General features: G+C 39.5%; 1 protein-coding gene across 1 annotated transcript; it reads right to left on the bottom strand.

Annotated features, from left to right (window-relative positions):
• Positions 1-14,068: 14,068 nt before the first annotated feature.
• LOC149043016 (uncharacterized) lies at positions 14,069-15,170 on the bottom strand. The gene has a single exon (XM_089211934.1). The coding sequence runs from the start codon at positions 15,050-15,052 to the stop codon at positions 14,069-14,071; it is 984 nt and encodes a 327-aa protein (XP_089068060.1). The 5' UTR covers positions 15,053-15,170.
• Between the last annotated feature and the right edge of the window lie 2,944 nt (positions 15,171-18,114).

The following is an 18,114-nucleotide window of genomic DNA, read 5'->3' as shown; positions in this document are numbered from 1 at the left end:
CGATACTCTTTACGTCCGTCAATGGAACGCACAGCCAGAATTTTTGCGACTTCGTAGAACTTCGCCATTTTTTTGCAATAACGAGATCTAACTTTGACAAAGCTCACTTAATGATCACTGAAAAATAGCTGTCTTTATGACCACGCACTGAAAGAACATAAAATTATCATACGGCAACAATAGTAACGTTAATTATGCGATGTTCTATTGTCGACAAAAAGGAAGGCAGAGCAGTTTAAAACTATCACCTCTTTGTTAAATGCCGCGCACGTTGAAGAGTTAATTGTTTTAGGATAAATGCAACAAATGGTGCGGATCAATCGATTGTTACACAAATGCTCAGTGAAGTGTTTGCGTGAGCGAATCCCCATATAGACATTGTGGGTTCAATAGACCTGAATGCCGTTGGATTAAAAAGTGTGCTGGGCAGAACCTTCGGATGGCCCTTTGATGAACCTCTGCTTGCAAAATTTGAGGCTAGCTTAATACGATAAAGACTAAGCCCTTTGGTGACGATCAATGAGAATTTCAAAACACTTTAAATAGAAGCTGATATCCCGATAAATGGACTACAAATCCTGGTAGGTCACGGGGGAGCGTGTTAGCGCCCTAAAAGAGCGTTTATTTTTGTTTCAAACCTGACTTTTCAAATACGACACTTTCGGAACTTTGAACGTATTCTGACTATTTGTCGTTGGATCTGATCCCATTCCCCGAAAGTGTCCACATCCGGTAATCAAAAGTCCATTTCCTTGTCACTGTTGACAGATTACTCATTTGATTTGTCTGAGGATCTCTTACAGGGCGAAAAACATTAATGGAATACGGATATGGTTTTAATTTGAATTAAATTCACATACATAATAATTCATTACATAATAACACAAGCTATACACCCGATTATAGTCCTATTATCTGTTAAAAGACATTTTCCCTCTGAGCTCCCTCACGTTGATAACTACGTAGTAGTTTTTTCGCGCCCAGCAAAGATCGATCCATGTAAAGGCTAATCTCAGTTTCACGTTCTACGCATCAGAGCGTACACGAAACGACACTGTCAAAATATAAATATCAAATGAACCAGTTCCTATTGACAAAGAAAGCATATTCTATCGGTTTATATTACCACTTGGAGAAAAAGGGAAAAAGGAAAAATTCAGTTAAAAATTACTCGCTTCCGGCTCGTGATTTACAATCTTCTACGCGTATATATAGTTTGGTCCATTTATTGTCTTTGAGTTTACCGGTGCAGTGCAATATATATCGGTTTTCTCACGATGTGACCTCAGTGATCGCAGTGAAACTGATGTATAAACTGATGTAGTTTTCTTTCCATCTGACCTCTTTCTATTTTCTAATCAGTTCGGGGGCAACTGTTGTCATGACTGTCAACTGTTGTTGACTTGCTTTTTTTAGACAATGATCACGCGAATGTTTTAATTGTCATGACATGCCATATACAGCTAAAATAAATGCATCCAAGGTTCACTGAGTAGATCACTTCTACTTGGGTCCTTTCACGGGCAGAAGCTCCATCTACTGCTTTGGATAGACGACTTCAATCAGAGATTTACAGTTTAGTACAATGTCAGTAATTGAGATCGTGAGCCTCGCCTGTCTTTTTATTTTGTTCCTAACAATGTTTTTCGTCGTCAAGAACCACTTTGTCTTGATGCAGTTGGGGCAGCAACGAGCGGAACAGGACGGTGCCATGATGGATGTACAAGACAGAGCGAGCCCGACAGCTAATACGCGTCTACAGCCTAGAGTAAGTGAGATGGCTCTCATAGGGATGCATGTTATACCGCATCAGAGAGGTGTTCTGGAGTCAGGAGGAGATTACTACATCGGGACAGCGATCGGTATACAGCGTATGGCTATGGAGCCAAGTACATTTTTCCATCAAAGAATGGCAAATCGCCCACTTCCCCGAGAAAACGATGAATAACTCATTTCAAAAAAGGTAAGAGAAATTAATCAATTAGTTTTACACTCCTTTTTCCAATTTCCTGCGCTGCTTTGTCAAGCTACTCCTATGGCCAGTTTTTTAGATGTTGAAAATGACTTATTTTATCGCTTGATAAGATATTTTCATTTCCAGTTACTGCTGTGAATATACGCTCTCCAGAGCAAGCAGAAATAAAAAAATAATAAGAAGAAAAAACGGCAGAGATTATGCAATCATTTTAATTGCACATTTTCATCCCAACAGGTATTTTTCAGAGCTGACTATTTTACATCATGTATCCGTTGCTTTTTTGAAATTCATCATATCAGAGAAAAGGATGAAAACTGGTTTGAGTAGACAATAGCTGCTCGCATTGTTATCCATTCATGTCAATCAGAGGTAAAAAATATCTCAGTTTGTATTCTTTTAGTTTTCAATATATTTCTATAGTCATCAAATTGTTTAGATATCTGTAATGTATTCATTAAACTATACATCACGAAAATGCTGGTCTTATTCATTGTTTCCAAAATTATAATTAGTAGGAGTAAGTTGAGGTATCGATTAGGAACGTTGACGACGGGGGTACAATTCCTGATTAATAGCAGCAGACGAATTGTTTTGCTAGTGTTATCTTATGAGCTTTTGATGGTCATATTACCAGTTTGTACCTAGCGTTGTCACATGACTTCGTGCTTCTCAGTTGTAAGCTTCTTTTGTTTTTGCCGCATGAATGTGATATGGATGTAAAATAAAATAACTTCTGTGAAAAAAAAACCTAGACAGTCGGTAACAGTATTTTAAGGTTATGGCTGTAAAAGGAAAAGATGAATCTGTATTAATAAAAGAACCATGTAAGAAGATAGGGACGGAGTTCGCCTGGCTTGTCGCACTCTCTCCAGATGGGAACGTGCGTGTAGCTTTTAATATCTTTCTTGTCGATAGTTTGTTTAATACTTTTTAGTGTGAGGATATTTTGGCGATGCTCCGTACGAAACTGATGTTGTTGTTTCGCTTTGTTTTGTCTTGTTTTGTTTTATTTTGCTCTTTTGTTTTGTTTTTTGGTCTTTTGATTTTTTTTTCTTAACATGATATCTCCCGCTGTATTAGACATACTACAGCAAAAATAACTGCATCCATCACAGCCTGGGAAAACAAATACAGCCTCTGAATTTGATTTCATTCTTCTGCTAACAAGATTTAAAAAAAAAGAGACTGCTGTAAAAAGACAATAAAAATTGTTGGATTTCAGTCTCCCATTTGAAGAGAAAGATTGTTTGGGAAATGTTTCGCTTTGAGATCGAATCATGTAGCCAAATTCTTTACTGCGTGACTAATCATGTGCCGGACTTACCGGCTTAATCTTGATCCAGAAAAAACTGGATTTACATTTCCATCTCGTTTATCTAAATATTGCTGTTTCAAAGCCGGCCCCCTAAAGCGAGTTAAAAAAATTAAACGTAGGAAATAAAGGAATAAGCTGTAGTAAATGATATTGCAATACTAATGAAAACGAAGTACGTTTTGTTGAAAAGTGGACAAGCAGAAGTTGCTTAATAGTCTTAATGGGTGATACGCATGCAACATTAAAATAGAAGTATTGTTTTCTCTGAAAAGAATGAGCTCATTGTTAAGGATTTGTAGATATATCTTGAGTTCTCTGTAGTATTTCATGGCTTGTATTTCAATATTTTATATCCTTACGAAGCATAGTCCACCACTTTAACCGGACGCTGCACCCTGGACCTTGGACTCTTGACTATGCACTCAATTTCTTTCTTTTTCTTTGTCCTCTTCTTCTTGCTTTTTTTGTTTTTGTTTTTGTTTTGTTTGTTTCTGTTTTTGTTTTTAGAAAGTAAGTATCAGCCGCTAATGAAAAAAAAACAAAAAAAACCAAATAATGTTCAGAAATATGATAAAAGTAGATAGCAACAACGACAATAATACAATATGCAATTTTTCAATGTTTTATTTTATTCAAGGGTCGGACCAGTTAGATCTTTGACAAGAATGTCATCTTCATTTCATTAGTTTCGTGTGTATTGTATAACTTCGCCTAGCGTCATATATAATTTCTTTGCAATGATTCAATCTGCTCTAATTCATAGAAAGCTGGTGACTGCAGCGGTCTCGAGAATAAAAATATGCAAGAGAATACCTTTTCAGTTTGTCTCACAGCAGTTGATAAACCAGCCCCTGCACAGCGGCAAAAGCCGCTTTACATCTGTTTAAGTTTTCGGGGTAGGTATAAAGAGAACTTGTCGGTTGGAACCAATCATGTTTTATGTACTCCATCCCAGTTATCAGTATGTTATTACTAGCATCTGAAAGCTCTGATAAGCTAAAAGTCTTTAACACCTCTAAACGAACTGATAATAGTCAAATCCCTCGTCTTGCTTTACAACCTAGTTTATCACCAAACGCAAATCTCACGCGACGCGTCCCGCATATTTCTTTTTGATTTTTTTGGGTCGAAGAATAGCAGTGGATAGAATGCTGACTAAACAAGGATTAAATTTCATCTAACACAAGGAACTGTGCAAATGGTGCCAGCTCATTTGTCCGCTTCTTCGTTTTTACCAAAAAAAAAAGGGTGGGTCACGGACTTTCCGGGCCCCCTCTTCCTTCGGACATTTCTTTCTCACTCTCTCCAGTGTCAGTTGTCTGCAATAGTGTGGTTTTGTTTTGCCTGTTTTTTGTTATTTCATTGCTAGGTCGAGTGTAGTACATTCAGGTTCTAAGGTCTACCGTAGGAGTGAGAGATGTGAGGTTGAGGTTACTGTGTTCCAACACGCGAGACGAATTTCGTAAACTTTGCCCCGTTTACTAGGGATAACCGGTCTTCTAACGTACTGGACTCAATCAACAGACTCGACTGAGTTTAACTGTTTAATCGTTCTCGCGTATTCACTCAGTTACAGCAGGCGTGTAAAGAGCTACTCTGGCAACTTGAAACGAGATCCTAATTCTTATACTACATTCTCTACATTGTGATTGATCGTTGCTAAGCACTATGAAAAAGGTTATTCGAGGTTACGTCAATCATGTACAAATTAGAAACTCCACGATAATGTTGTTGACAAAATTAACGTCACGCCAGTAATCACGCAGTTAGAAGTTAACGCAAGGAGCAGATAACTATCGTTTACAGTTTGATTAAAAGAGCTTTCAGGTGAAAAAACGATTACGGTTGGTTCATGATCTGACCGATTCCGTCTTTCCATGGGTATCAGAGAGTTAATTTTCAGGAACTTACCGTTAGCCTATAGTTGAGGAATACAGACCTACTCGAGGCCTACGTGTAACAGTTTTACTCACTATCAAATCACGAAAAAATGACACGCCACTTTATATTCAATACAGCAAAAAAAAGCATTCAGTTCATGTTTGTTTTGATTCGCATGTTGACCCACTCGACGCAAATCCTGTGCAAGGCTTGTTTTGTTGTGAAGAAAATAGACGTGAGATTACTTTTTGGTGAGTCTCTAAACGAATACAAGAAAGAATGTTTTGATCCTTAACTCTGCGGAGGGTTTATTTAAATGTCAGACGCTAGTTCGAAGAGGGAAACGGCTGCACGTCGCGCTTCTGTATCCTTCCACAATTGTTTGTTTATTTTGTGGTTCTGCTAAATTTAGACATTATCTGTTAGGTTGACCTACGGAATCATCACATGAATCCTAACTTCTTCTTTATTATAATACGATTCCTTCTAAAGTTTTACCCAATATTTGACTTTAGCTTTCCATATCCTTCTGAATACATTATAACGTGGGGAATTTCAAGCTAGAACTCAAGCGGAAATCAATTCAACCTTATAACAAGTAGCAGGAAGTCTTGTATTTGAATTCCCTCTTCTTTTTTGCCTTTCTCCAAAGCGCACTTATTCTTAATTGAGAAAGGCATTTTTCGCCCATGCCATATTTTCATTTTTATTTTGAAATAATTTTGAAGCGCTAAAGATGGCAACAACACTTTTTGGCATCAAACCAAAACATTTTGAAGCTGTATTGTGTTGTATGTGTTTATCTGGTGTAGCTGTTTTCCTTAATCACGCGCTAAAATATTAATTCGTTTATTTATTTAATTCAATCATCTGAGAACTGGGCACGTGCAGAACTACAAATAAAAGTGCAATATCATGATAATAATGCACAAAGTACCCGGTAAAACATGTCAATCGTGTTTCTAAGTTCCTAATAGCTTCCTGTAACTCGCATACTTGCAAGAATTCCTCATACCAGTGTCATGATCCTCAACGTCCTGTTTTCATCCACCGAGAAACACGCTTCTGGTTTGGGCACTATGCACGCACTTGTTCTTGTAAAAAATATAATTTCCTGTGAGTTACATTCAAGTTCTTAAAAGATGTAACTACCTTGTTATTCCACACATCCTGATGTAACAAACCACATAGGTTCCTGTTTGCATTAAAATCACTTAGGAAGATTGCTGTGTAATTATTATCTCACCATATTTTGTTTATGTTACAAATAAGGGTAGGAAGGGGTGTAAACCACATTGGCATTCCAATCCATCCGGCCCTAAAATAGCACACCACATCTCAAATAACGTTCTCGACTAATCCAAATGATATAGAGAGATGGATTTTCCATAATCTCATTCAGATCTATGGCAGCTTCAGTTTTCGTTTACTTATAGGTACCTTTAGCAAACCACAACGGTGAAGGCAACGAGGACGTGACAAAAAAGTAAAGGAGATCTACTAGGTGCAACAATAGCTCAGCACGAGCGTTTTAGACCTTTGTACTTTTCTAAGTTGTCCTGGGCAAACAACAACGTAAAATCTCCATAATTTGCGTGGTTTGAGAACGGAAATCTATGGGCGGCCGTCACCACCAAAATTACAAGGATGTCAAATAGATCAGCAAATACAAAGATGGTGTAAGGATCAGCTGCAGGATAGCATAGCTAATAAAGGAATGGCATGGCCAAATTATAGACAGTCTAGTTTTCCTTCGTGAAACAGAACACCCTAAACATGAATAGTTTAGCCAAATGAGAAACGGTCTAGTAGCCCAAGTTGAGTTGGAACATGAGATTGTGAAATGGACTAGCTCAAATACGAATAGCTTAGCACTCATTTGCAATACAGTACTCAAACGGTGTAGCGTTGCGTTAAACGGCTCAGGGTAACGTCGAGTAGCACAGCGTACGCACAAACGGTGTAGCGTTGCGTCAAATGGCTCAGCCTAATTTAGAATGGTACAGCGTACACACATATGGTGTAGCGCTGCGGGAAATGGCTCAGCGTAATGTCGAATGGTACAGCGTACATAAAAACAGTGTAGCGTTGTGTGAAATGGCTCAGCGTAATGTCGAATGGTACAGCGTACCTACAAACAGTGTAGCGTTGCGTGAAATGGCTTAGCGTAATGTCGAATGGTACAGCGTACCTACAAACAGCGTAGCGTTGCGTGAAGTGGCTTAGCATAATGTCGAATGGTACAGCATACACATAAATGGTGTAGCGTTGCGTGAAATGGCTCAGCGTAATGTAGAATGGTACAGCGTAGACACAAATAGTGTCGAATAGCTTTGCAAAACATTAGACGCTCTATCTGAACATTAAATTGCTTAGTATTACTTGAAATATTTCGATGTTGTGGCGAATCGTCGTGGCGTGACGTGAAGGCCATGCCATTCCTTTATTAGCTATGCTATCCTGCAGCTGATCCTTAAGCCATCTTTGTATTTGCTGATCTATACGACATCCTTGTATTTTTGGTGGTAACGGCCGCCAAGGCATCTCGCCGAAACCACCAAAAATACAAACCGCAAATGGAACAGCGATCTGCTGGGGGCATGACGTCATCGAATGTGAAGACTGGCGCGAAACCATTACATAGTGTAGTTGCTGTGTGGAAGAGTCTTCACTTCGCCTTGCCGTAAAACAGAGCCAATTCGGTAAGTTTCTCCTCTTTTTTTCCCTGCTGATATTGCATTTATTCGTTGTCGTTCATGATAGTGTTAATTAAAGGAGCGAGACTGGATTCTACCACGGTTTATCGGCCTCCCGGTTTACCACAGTTTGCACGTGTTGGTAAGCCTGAATTTTAATAGTATTACGTAGTGTTATGATGTGCATTAAATGCTCTCATATCTTTTCTTTTCTGACTCGCGCTTACTTTTCAAAGGGAGTTTAACTTCAACGGTTCTTTGAACATTGCAGGAGTACGTGAGAAGTTGGATTTTGTGTGTGCCCTGGACGCCATGGTCACGCAACTCTAGTCAATATATCTAGTGTGTACTGAACTCAGTCTGTAGCAATAGTAATAATAATAATAATAATAATAATAATAATAATCACAAAAATGAATAGTTGAGGTACAGAAATGTAAAAATAAATAGAAATAGAAATAAATACGTCTACCGAAACAAACGACGAAACAGCAAGATGTCCTGTCATTGTCTGGATTATGCAATAGTTTTTATTCAGCAAGTTGCGACTGTAACAGATTGAACGGTAAAACTCGACCTAGAGTTGGACAATTACGTACAACTACGTGCATTACGATGTCCGCCCTAGCGTTCCTTAATACGTGATGACTACGGAATGGGAAAGAGCACAGGGAAGATAAGTATGTATGCGCGCAAAACCAACTCAGAAAAAATATTACTCTTGCAAAAACTATTTTGGAACGCGAAAAAAACCCTTTAACTGTTTCCAGTCCAGACATGTAATCTACGTTTGATCGACAAAATAAAAATGGAACTTACTTTTACTATCACTGCACCCAGGAAAAAATTAATAAACAAAGCAACATAATGTACACCTCTTTAAAATAATAAATATGTCTTCTCTTAGCTTACTCTTATCGTCCGGCACATCAATTAAAGCATTCCGATGTCACTTTGATCGAAAAATGTCAAAACAGATCAAGGATAGCAGTTTTCTTACCATGGCGTCCGGGGCTCACACAATATTCATCTTCTCACGTACTCCTCCAATGTTCAAAGAGCCATTGAAGTTGGACTCTCATTGAAAAGTAAGCGTGAGTCGGAGAAAGAAAAGAGAGCTCGACAATTGACATTTAATGCACGTCATAACACTACTTAATACTATAAACTGTGGTAAACCAAGAGGCCGGCAAACCGTGGTAGAATTCAGTCTCGTTGCTATTTTAATTGACGCTTTCATGAACGACAACGATTAAGTGCAATATCAGCAGTGAAAAAATAGGAGAAACTTACCGAATTGGCTCTGTTTTACGGCAAAGCGAAGAGAAGACTATTCCATACAGCGACTACGCCATGTAATGGTTTCGTGTCAGTCTTCACATTCGATGACGTCATGCCCCCAGCAGATCGCTGTTCCATTTGCAGTTTGTATTTTTGGTGGTTTCGGCGAGATACCTTGGCGGCCGTTACCACCAAAAATACAAGGATGTCGTATAGATCATAGGCGGCCCAAGCTCCAGCTGTGACATGATCATCTTGCGCAATAACAGTCATGGCGGAATTATAAGAGTTTGTATGGGCATATTTACGACCGCCCTCAGGAATAAACAAAATACGTCAAATTCTCAAAAAAAAAACCTTCATAAGAAAACGTTGAAAACGTCGAAATGGACAACTCGTTAAAATGCGTCCTTTTCATCAAAGTAAGCGGTCAGATAACAAGCGTTACGCTGTAGAATTAAGGTGAGGTATTTTTTTTGAGAATTTGACGTATTATTTTATTCCTTAGGGCGGCCGTAAATATTCCCATACAAACTCTTATAATTCCGCCGTGACTGTTATTGCGCAAGATGATCATCTCATAGCTGGAGCTTGGGCCGCCTGTGTATAGATCAGCAAATACAAAGATGGCTTAAGGATCAGCTGCAGGATAGCATAGCTAATAAATCTTAATAAAGAAACCACAACTTTTAGTTTGCAAGACATGTTTCGACATTCTTATGTCATCTTCAGTTGTAAATGCGATTTTAACGGTTGTGCATTTGAATTTATATGAAATTACGTTACAAATTACGTCATATTGTTTACGTACGATTTGAATATTAAATACGAAAAAACGTGACAAAGCACGCGCTAGATGGGGAAAGAAGGAGAAAAGAAAAATAATGATAATAATAAGAAAAATTATTATGATAACAGAATCAAAAGGAAAGAGACAGCTCTAGATGCTTCAATGGCTGATTAAGGATGGGTTTCAGTCTGGGAGCAAATGTCATAAAATAAGGTCCCGTGTGAAGTTCGTGCTGAAAGCAAGCACCTAGTGTAAAAGTGTTCATTAGGTCCTACTAAACATGAAAAGTTTTGGTGCCAGCTTTGCCACTTGCTCAGACGGCTTTTAAGGGGGGTTAAATTCTGATCCATGAAATCTAGCATGGAAACGAGGCTAAAACACATAATTCCTCATAACTTTGTTAATAACAGACGAAAATACACCAGACTTGCTCACATGATTGGGCATGATCCTCCCTGTTGGTTTATGTTAATTAACATAGGTCACGTGAACTTACGCATGAAAGCGAGGCTGAAACATAATTTACTATAAATTTGTCAAAAAAAATCCTTATCATGCCAAACTTGTTCACTTTAGTCAGTTTGACATCTTGCCTCGATTGGTGCCACTTTGTAGTGTCACGTGACCCCATACATGGAAATGAGACTGGATTGCAAAACACGCCAAAGGTGAACACATCATCCAGGACAATAACGTTGACTCATTGTAATGCATATTAATGCTATATGTATAGCATTTGAATGAAAAAAATAAAAGCTGAAAAGGTGTAATGATAATGTATTTCGTGTGGCTTATATAACTTTATTATGAGCGATTTCTACAATCCTATTTCGCACAAATTCCTGTGGATTCTTAACCTAGGGGGCCCGGGGCGATTGTGAGACTGGACTATTGGTCAGCGGTAATTATTTGAGTGTCCGCCATATTGTACTTACAGTCATCACAGTTCTTGTAGTATGACGGATTTTGGCCGGTCTAATGTCCCTTTAGATTTTAAGCTATGTGTAATCTGCCAAGAAAAAAGTACAGCCAATCTTGTTGAAAATCCAACTTCCCATCAAAAGCTTTTAGAAGCCATCGAAGAACGTTCAAAGTAGGAGGACATCAACTCGAAAACATTGTGGCTTGTGCTTAAAGATCTACCACTAGAAGAGCTTAAAGAAAAGGTAACATGGCATAGGTCGTGCTACCAAGAAACCACCCACTCAGGAAAGATCAAGAGGGTAAAAGAGAGGTTTCAGAGAGAGGATAGAGGGCCAAATGAAGCTCGAAGAAAGACAAGTGAATCGCTTCAGGTAATTGCTAGGTGTAATGGCTTATAACTCTAACTTTTTATTTTATTGTGTTTTTCATCTTGGAATCGCTGAAAAGGTAATGACATCTTTGACATCTCAAAACATTCCATTTCATTTCACTAACCAGGGTCTTCTTACAAGGTCGAAAACCGTCCCTTATGACAGCAATCTGTGCTTCTTTTGTGAAGAGAAAGCGAAGTACCAGAACCCTCTGCATTTGGTGTCAACATCATCTGCTGGTAGCTCTCTTGATAATGCAGTAAAGCAATCAAAGGATCCTAAACTGCTCGTGAAGCTCTCGACGGCTCTAGACAGCACTGACGCTCATGCCATTGATATTAAATATCATAAAAGCTGCTGGGCGAAGCATGTGACTGGGGTCCTGCGTAAAACTATCAAAGATGACGAGGAAAGGTCAAGAAGTGAGACAGCGGCTAAGCTGGAGTTTTTGAACCTTACCCAAGCTGCCCACGAGTGCTAAGGTCATCAAAGTCAAAGCTAAAGACACGATCATCGAGTTAAAGGAGGATAGAAATCTGTTTGCTCGTTTGGCGATGGTGTGCAAGAGCCGTCCAGAAATTGACATCCAAGAGGCTGTTGGCTTATATGAGTTCACTGTTGTCCCAAGATCTTTGTTTGCACGAGATGGTACCATGTTGCATTGTTCTTGCAAGAGTGCCCTTATGCGTATCCTAGAGAAGGCAGGTGGCCCTAGTACTAATACACAAGAAATCACCGCAGGATTCAAAGTCGCGATTGTTGATGGAATGGCCGAAGTCCAATCACTTGACAAGCCAGAGTGGATCAAGAACTGTAGAGACTTGGCTGAACATTTCACGAATCGCTTGCTTGAAAAGTATAATGATTTACAAGAGCTCCACATAATCTTCGACAGATATGATGTACCATCCTCACTGAAATCAGCAACACGAGTCAAACGACAAGGTGGCCATGCTCCCATTTATTATCGCATCACTGATTCTACCTACATCGCCAAGGTGCCGATGAAGAAGCTTCTTGCTCATTCAAAGACCAAGGGCGAACTTACTACGTTTCTCGCAAAGAATGTGAAGGATAACGCTAATGGGAGACAAGTCGTTGTGGCATGGGGAACGGAATGTGAGGCAACGCACAGAGACGTCAGGCATTTACGAAGTACACAAGAAGAAGCCGACACGAAGATTATTTTACATGCTCTGGATGCCTCTGCTCAAGGTGCTACCCAACTATCTATATATTCTCCTGACACTGATGTTCTTGTTTTAGCTCTCCGACGGTATCCAGATTTGTGCTCCAACTCTTGCTTTGTTACTGGGACCAACAGTAGTCGTAGAGTTATCAACTTGAAGTCAATCGCAGACGCCCTTGGGCCCACTAAGACGGCTGCGCTGCCAGCATTTCATGCGTTGACCGGAGCAGATGTTACTGGCAGTTTCTCTGGAAAGGGAAAAGCCACTTGTTGGGATCAGTTTGATAACGCCAGCACTCCTATCTTGCAAGCTCTTGCTAACCTTGGTTGTGGGGAACAGCCAGATGACGGCACAAGAAGTGGAGTGGAACAGCTGGTTTGTCGGATGTACCAACCAAAGACAGACATCAAAACTGTCAAAGCCCTCAGATGGTCCCTCTTTAAGAAAAATCAAGCTGAGTCTGAGAGGTTGCCGCCCGCACAAGCTGCTCTCCATCAAGCCATACTGAGAGCGCACTACCAGCTTCTTGTTTGGAACAACGATCATGTAGCAAACCCGGTGTTGCCCTCACCAGAAGGCTATGGATGGAAAGATGAAGATGGAAAGTGGGTACCAGTCATGACAAATCTTACGCCAGCTCCAGAGGCAATTATACAGCTTGTCCGATGCAAGTGCGCCAAGTCCCGTTGCTCTAACAACCGTTGTCAGTGTCAAAAAGTCGGACTTGTCTGTACTGATCTCTGTCTGTGCTCTGAAGATTGCCAGAACGAGTATGCTGAGAGTGATGATGAGTATGATGAAGACGAAGTCGAACAGAAAATTCCATAGGAATGGACAACAGAACAATGTATATAGATATTCAGTAAGACTTTCATGACTGTATATATAAAATAGCAATAGTCGCTATTTTCATTTTCTGCCCTTGTTCCAATATACATGCGAAAATGAATACATGGAACCAGCATCATAAGTTGGCAAAATTATTGATTTATGTGTACAAGATAGATTCTCAAATGGAGCCTCCGCAGTATTTGCTTTATCTGTCTCGTCCCTGTGCTATGGGCCATATGACGATGGTTAGTTGAAGTTTTTATATCTGAACTCGGATAAACAGATATGTATCTGCCCAGTAGTTGTTAATACATTTGGCTAGACAAATGCCATCCTACACGATGCTACCAGATATATCCAGTCTCGTTTCCATGTATGGGGTCACGTGACACTACAAAGTGGCACCAATCGATGCAAGATGTCTAACTGACTAAGGTGAGCAAGTTTGGCATGATAAGGATTTTTTTTGACAAATTTATGGAAAATTATGTGTTTCAGCCTCGCTTTCATGCGTTAGGTCACGTGACCTATGTAAATTAGCATAAATCAACAGGGAGGATCATGTCCAATCATGTGAGCAAGTTTGGTGTATTTTCGTCTATTATTAACAAAGTTATGAGGAATTATGTGTTTTAGCCTCGTTTCCATGCTGGATTTCATGGGTCAGAATTTAACCCCCCTTAAAAGCCGTCTGAGCAAGTTGCAAAGCTGGCACCAAAACTTTTTATGTTTAGTAGGTCCTAATGAACACTTTTACACTAGGTGTTTGCTTTCAGCACGAACTTCACACGGGACGACATTTGCTCCCAGACTATTTGTCCCACTTAATATGCAATGCCTCTTTGATCTTAATTTCGTATTTCGAAGCGGCAGAATCTAAAATGGTGAAACATTCTGTACCACAAGAGTCGAGACAGGCCTTTGATGATTGTAGGTGCTTGTAAATGTGTGAAGTTTTATCAGACAAGAGGTGCTCACGAACCCGTGTACAGATGTGGCGAGTGGTCTCACCAATATAACTGGCATTACAGCCAGCACACGAAAATTTATAAACGACACGCGAACGTAGACCTGGTGGTACTGAATCTTTCACACTGAACAAGTTTCTGAGCTTAAACGTATTAAAGACTAACTTAATATCTAAATCAGGTCTACAATAACGTTTCAGTAGTTGCCTTAACTTGGTTTGAGCGATGTCAGAAAACCGCCCAACATAAGGAAGTTTAAAATAATGCGAAGAAGGTTTTCCGGAGTTTAATGTGGCGTTATGCGTGGGAGAAGGATTATAGCTCTTGGCCAGATGCCTGGAGATAATCCTGTCTATGACGCTGGAAGGGAAACAATTTTTCCGTGACAAGAAAATAAGTTTTTGTACATCCTTGTGGAAACCAACCCAGGAATTATTGATCTTATATACTCTGTCAACCAAAGTTCTTATTAAACCTAATTTGTACATCATAGGAGTGAAGCTAAAATAATTCGTCAGAAGACCAGTAAACGTCTTCTTGCGGTAGACGCTAGTAATTATGGATGGATTACTGTTGTCAATCAATATGTCTAAGAACGATAATTTCTCATTAATTTCCTTTTCCATTGTGAAGCGAATACTAGGGTGTCTGGTGTTTAAATAATCAAAGAACAATACCGCGTCCTTCTCATTATTGAACAAACAGAAGGTGTCATCGACATAGCGTCTGTAGAAAACAACTTCAGATAATGAATAGTTGTCTAACCAGGTTTTTTCATGATGTCCCATAAAGAGATTTGCAAGTACTGGAGCAAGTGGGGACCCCATGGCAACTCCATCTATCTGATCGTAAAACACTCCCTCAAACAGAAAACCGGTTTCAGTTGTCGCAAAGGCAAAAAGCCTTCTTAGGTCAGCGGCGTTTATCTTAAGACCACGGTTACCTTGATAAATATACCTAATCGCAATATCTATGCACTCATCGAGAGGTATACTAGTGACTAATAAAGGAATGGCATGGCCTTCACGTCACGCCACGACGATTCGCCACAACATCGAAATATTTCAAGTAATACTAAGCAATTTAATGTTCAGATAGAGCGTCTGATGTTTTGCAAAGCTATTCGACACTATTTGTGTCTATGCTGTACCATTCTACATCAACGCTGAGCCATTTCACGCAACGCTACACCATTTGTGTGTACGCTGTACCATTCGACATTATGCTAAGCCACTTCATGCAACGCTACGCTGTTTTTATGTACGCTGTACCATTCGACATTACGCTGAGCCATTTCCCACAGCGCTACACCATATGTGTGTACGCTGTACCATTCTAAATTAGGCTGAGCCATTTGACGCAATGCTACACCGTTTGTGCGTACGCTGTGCTACTCGACGTTACCCTGAGCCGTTTAACGCAACGCTACACCGTTTGAGTACTGTATTGCAAATGAGTGCTAAGCTATTCGTAATTGAGCTAGTCCATTTCACAATCTCATGTTCCAACTCAACATGGGCTACTAGACCGTTTCTCATTTGGCTAAACTATTCATGTTTAGGGTGTTCTGTTTCACGAAGGAAAACTAGACTGTCTATAATTTGGCCATGCCATTCCTTTATTAGCTATGCTATCCTGCAGCTGATCCTTACACCATCTTTGTATTTGCTGATCTATTTGACATCCTTGTATTTTTGGTGGTGACGGCCGCACATAAGTTAATCTTTCATCGCAAAGCTTAAATGGACATGGCTGTGTTGACGTAAAATGATAGACTTACCCCTTTTTTTAACGCTTTAGTTTCGTCATACTTTTTTGTACAGATTTTAGTTCTAACTTGACTCTATTTGACATCCTTGTATTTTTGGTGGTGACGACCGCACATAAGTTAATCTTTCATCGCAAAGCTTAAATGGACATGGCTGTGTTGACGTAAAATGGCCTTCTTTTAACGCTTTAGTTTCGTCATACTTTTTTGTACAGATTTTAGTTCTAACTTGACTCTATTTGACATCCTTGTATTTTTGGTGGTGACGGCCGCGCATAAGTTAATCTTTCATCGCAAAGCTTAAATGGACATGGCTGTGTTGACGTAAAATGATAGACTTACCCCTTCTTTTAACGCTTTAGTTTCGTCAAACTTTTTTGTACAGATTTTAGTTCTAACTTAGCCCGTAACCTTTTCAAATGGCGGCTTTTAAAAGTAGTTTCAAGACACGGAAAAAAACAATTATTTTGTGAAGGGATGAAGTTTTCACAGAATTTTAAATGCGTCCCTCATGCCTTTCTCGAAGCAAATTTCATTTGAATTAAAAGCTGAAACTGCATAAGGGTTATAATTAAGGTTAAGGATTTCCTCGATTTTGCTTCAACGCACACCTGGAAAGACTGATGTCGGGCGGTCGACTGATGTCTTGATTGACTTGTTTTTCCAGACGATGATCACGCGAATGTTTTAATTGTATGACGCATGCCATATACAGCTAAAACAAAAACATCCAAGGTTCACTGAGTAGATCACTTCTACTCGGGTCCTTTCACCGGCAGAAGCTCCATCTACTGCTTTGGATAGACGACTTCAATCAGAGATTTACAGTTTAGTACTATGTCAGTAATTGAGATCGTGAGCCTTGCCTGTCTTTTTATTTTGTTCTTAACAATGTTTTTCGTCGTCAAGAACCACTTTGTCTTGATGCAGTTGGGGCGGCAACGAGCGGAAAAGGACGGTGCCATGATGGATGTACAAGACAGAGCGAGCCCGACAGCTAAAACGCGTCTACAGCCTAGAGTAAGTGAGATGGCTCCCATAGGGATGCATGTTATACCGCATCAGAGAGGTGTTCTGGAGTCAGGAGGAGATTACTACATCGGGACAGCGATCGGTACACAGCGTATGGCTATGGAGCCAAGTATATTTTTTCATCAAAGAATGGCAAATCGCCCACTTCCCCGAGAAAACGATGAATAACTCATTTCAAAAAAGGTAAGAGAAATTAATCAATTAGTTTTACGCTCCTTTTTTCCAATTTCCTGCGCTGCTCTGTCAAGCTACTCCTATCACCAGTTTTTTAGATGTTGAAAATGACTTATTTTATCGCTTGATAAGATATTTACATTTTCAGTCACTGCTTTGAATATACGCTCTCCAGAGCAAGCAGAAATAAAAAAATAAAAAGAAGAAAAAAGGCAGAGATTATGCAATCATTTTAATTGCACATTTTCATCCCAACGGGTCTTTTCCAGAGCTGACCCTTTTACATCATGTATCCGTTGCTTTTTTAACATTCATCATTTTAGAGAGGAGAAAAAATTGAAGACATTAGGAAAATACTATATAAAAATAGATTTGAGTGCGCTCGGTTCGCGTTGTTATCCGTTCTTGTCAAATAGGGTCTCAAGGTCTTTTAAGGGCATCTCAGTTTGTATTCTTTGAGTTTCAATATAGTTCCATAATCATTGAATTGTTTGAGATATCTGTAATGTATCCATTAAAATTTATTTCACGAAGATGTTGGTCTTATTCATTGTTTCAAAAATTATAATTAGTGGGAATAAGTTGAGGTATCGATCAGGTACGTTGACGACTTACAATGATTATTGCTAAGTTTTGTCGGAAATAAATTTCCGGATTAAATAACAGCAGACGAGTTGTTTTGGTCATGCTATGCTTCTATTGTATTCTAAAGTGAAACGGAAACAAAGGGTGTGCTTCATGACCCCTTACAAAATTAAGTGACAGGAGTAGAAGTCTTTCAATTTTTGTAACTGCCTTTAAATCCGTTCGTCAGTTTTCCATTTTATGTCGCTCTCTGGCCCGGTATTTTTGTAGCTTCTATTTTGATCTTATTTTGAAAAGAACATCATTCTTGCTCGAGTCGCTGAGGCCTGA

The sequence above is a fragment of the Pocillopora damicornis genome, chromosome 7 (assembly GCF_964200805.1).
Source record: "Pocillopora damicornis chromosome 7, jaPocDami1.2, whole genome shotgun sequence".
NCBI classification, from domain to species: domain Eukaryota; kingdom Metazoa; phylum Cnidaria; class Anthozoa; order Scleractinia; family Pocilloporidae; genus Pocillopora; species Pocillopora damicornis.
Note: the sequence above shows the minus strand (reverse complement) of the source record. Positions and strands in the feature narration are given on the sequence as shown.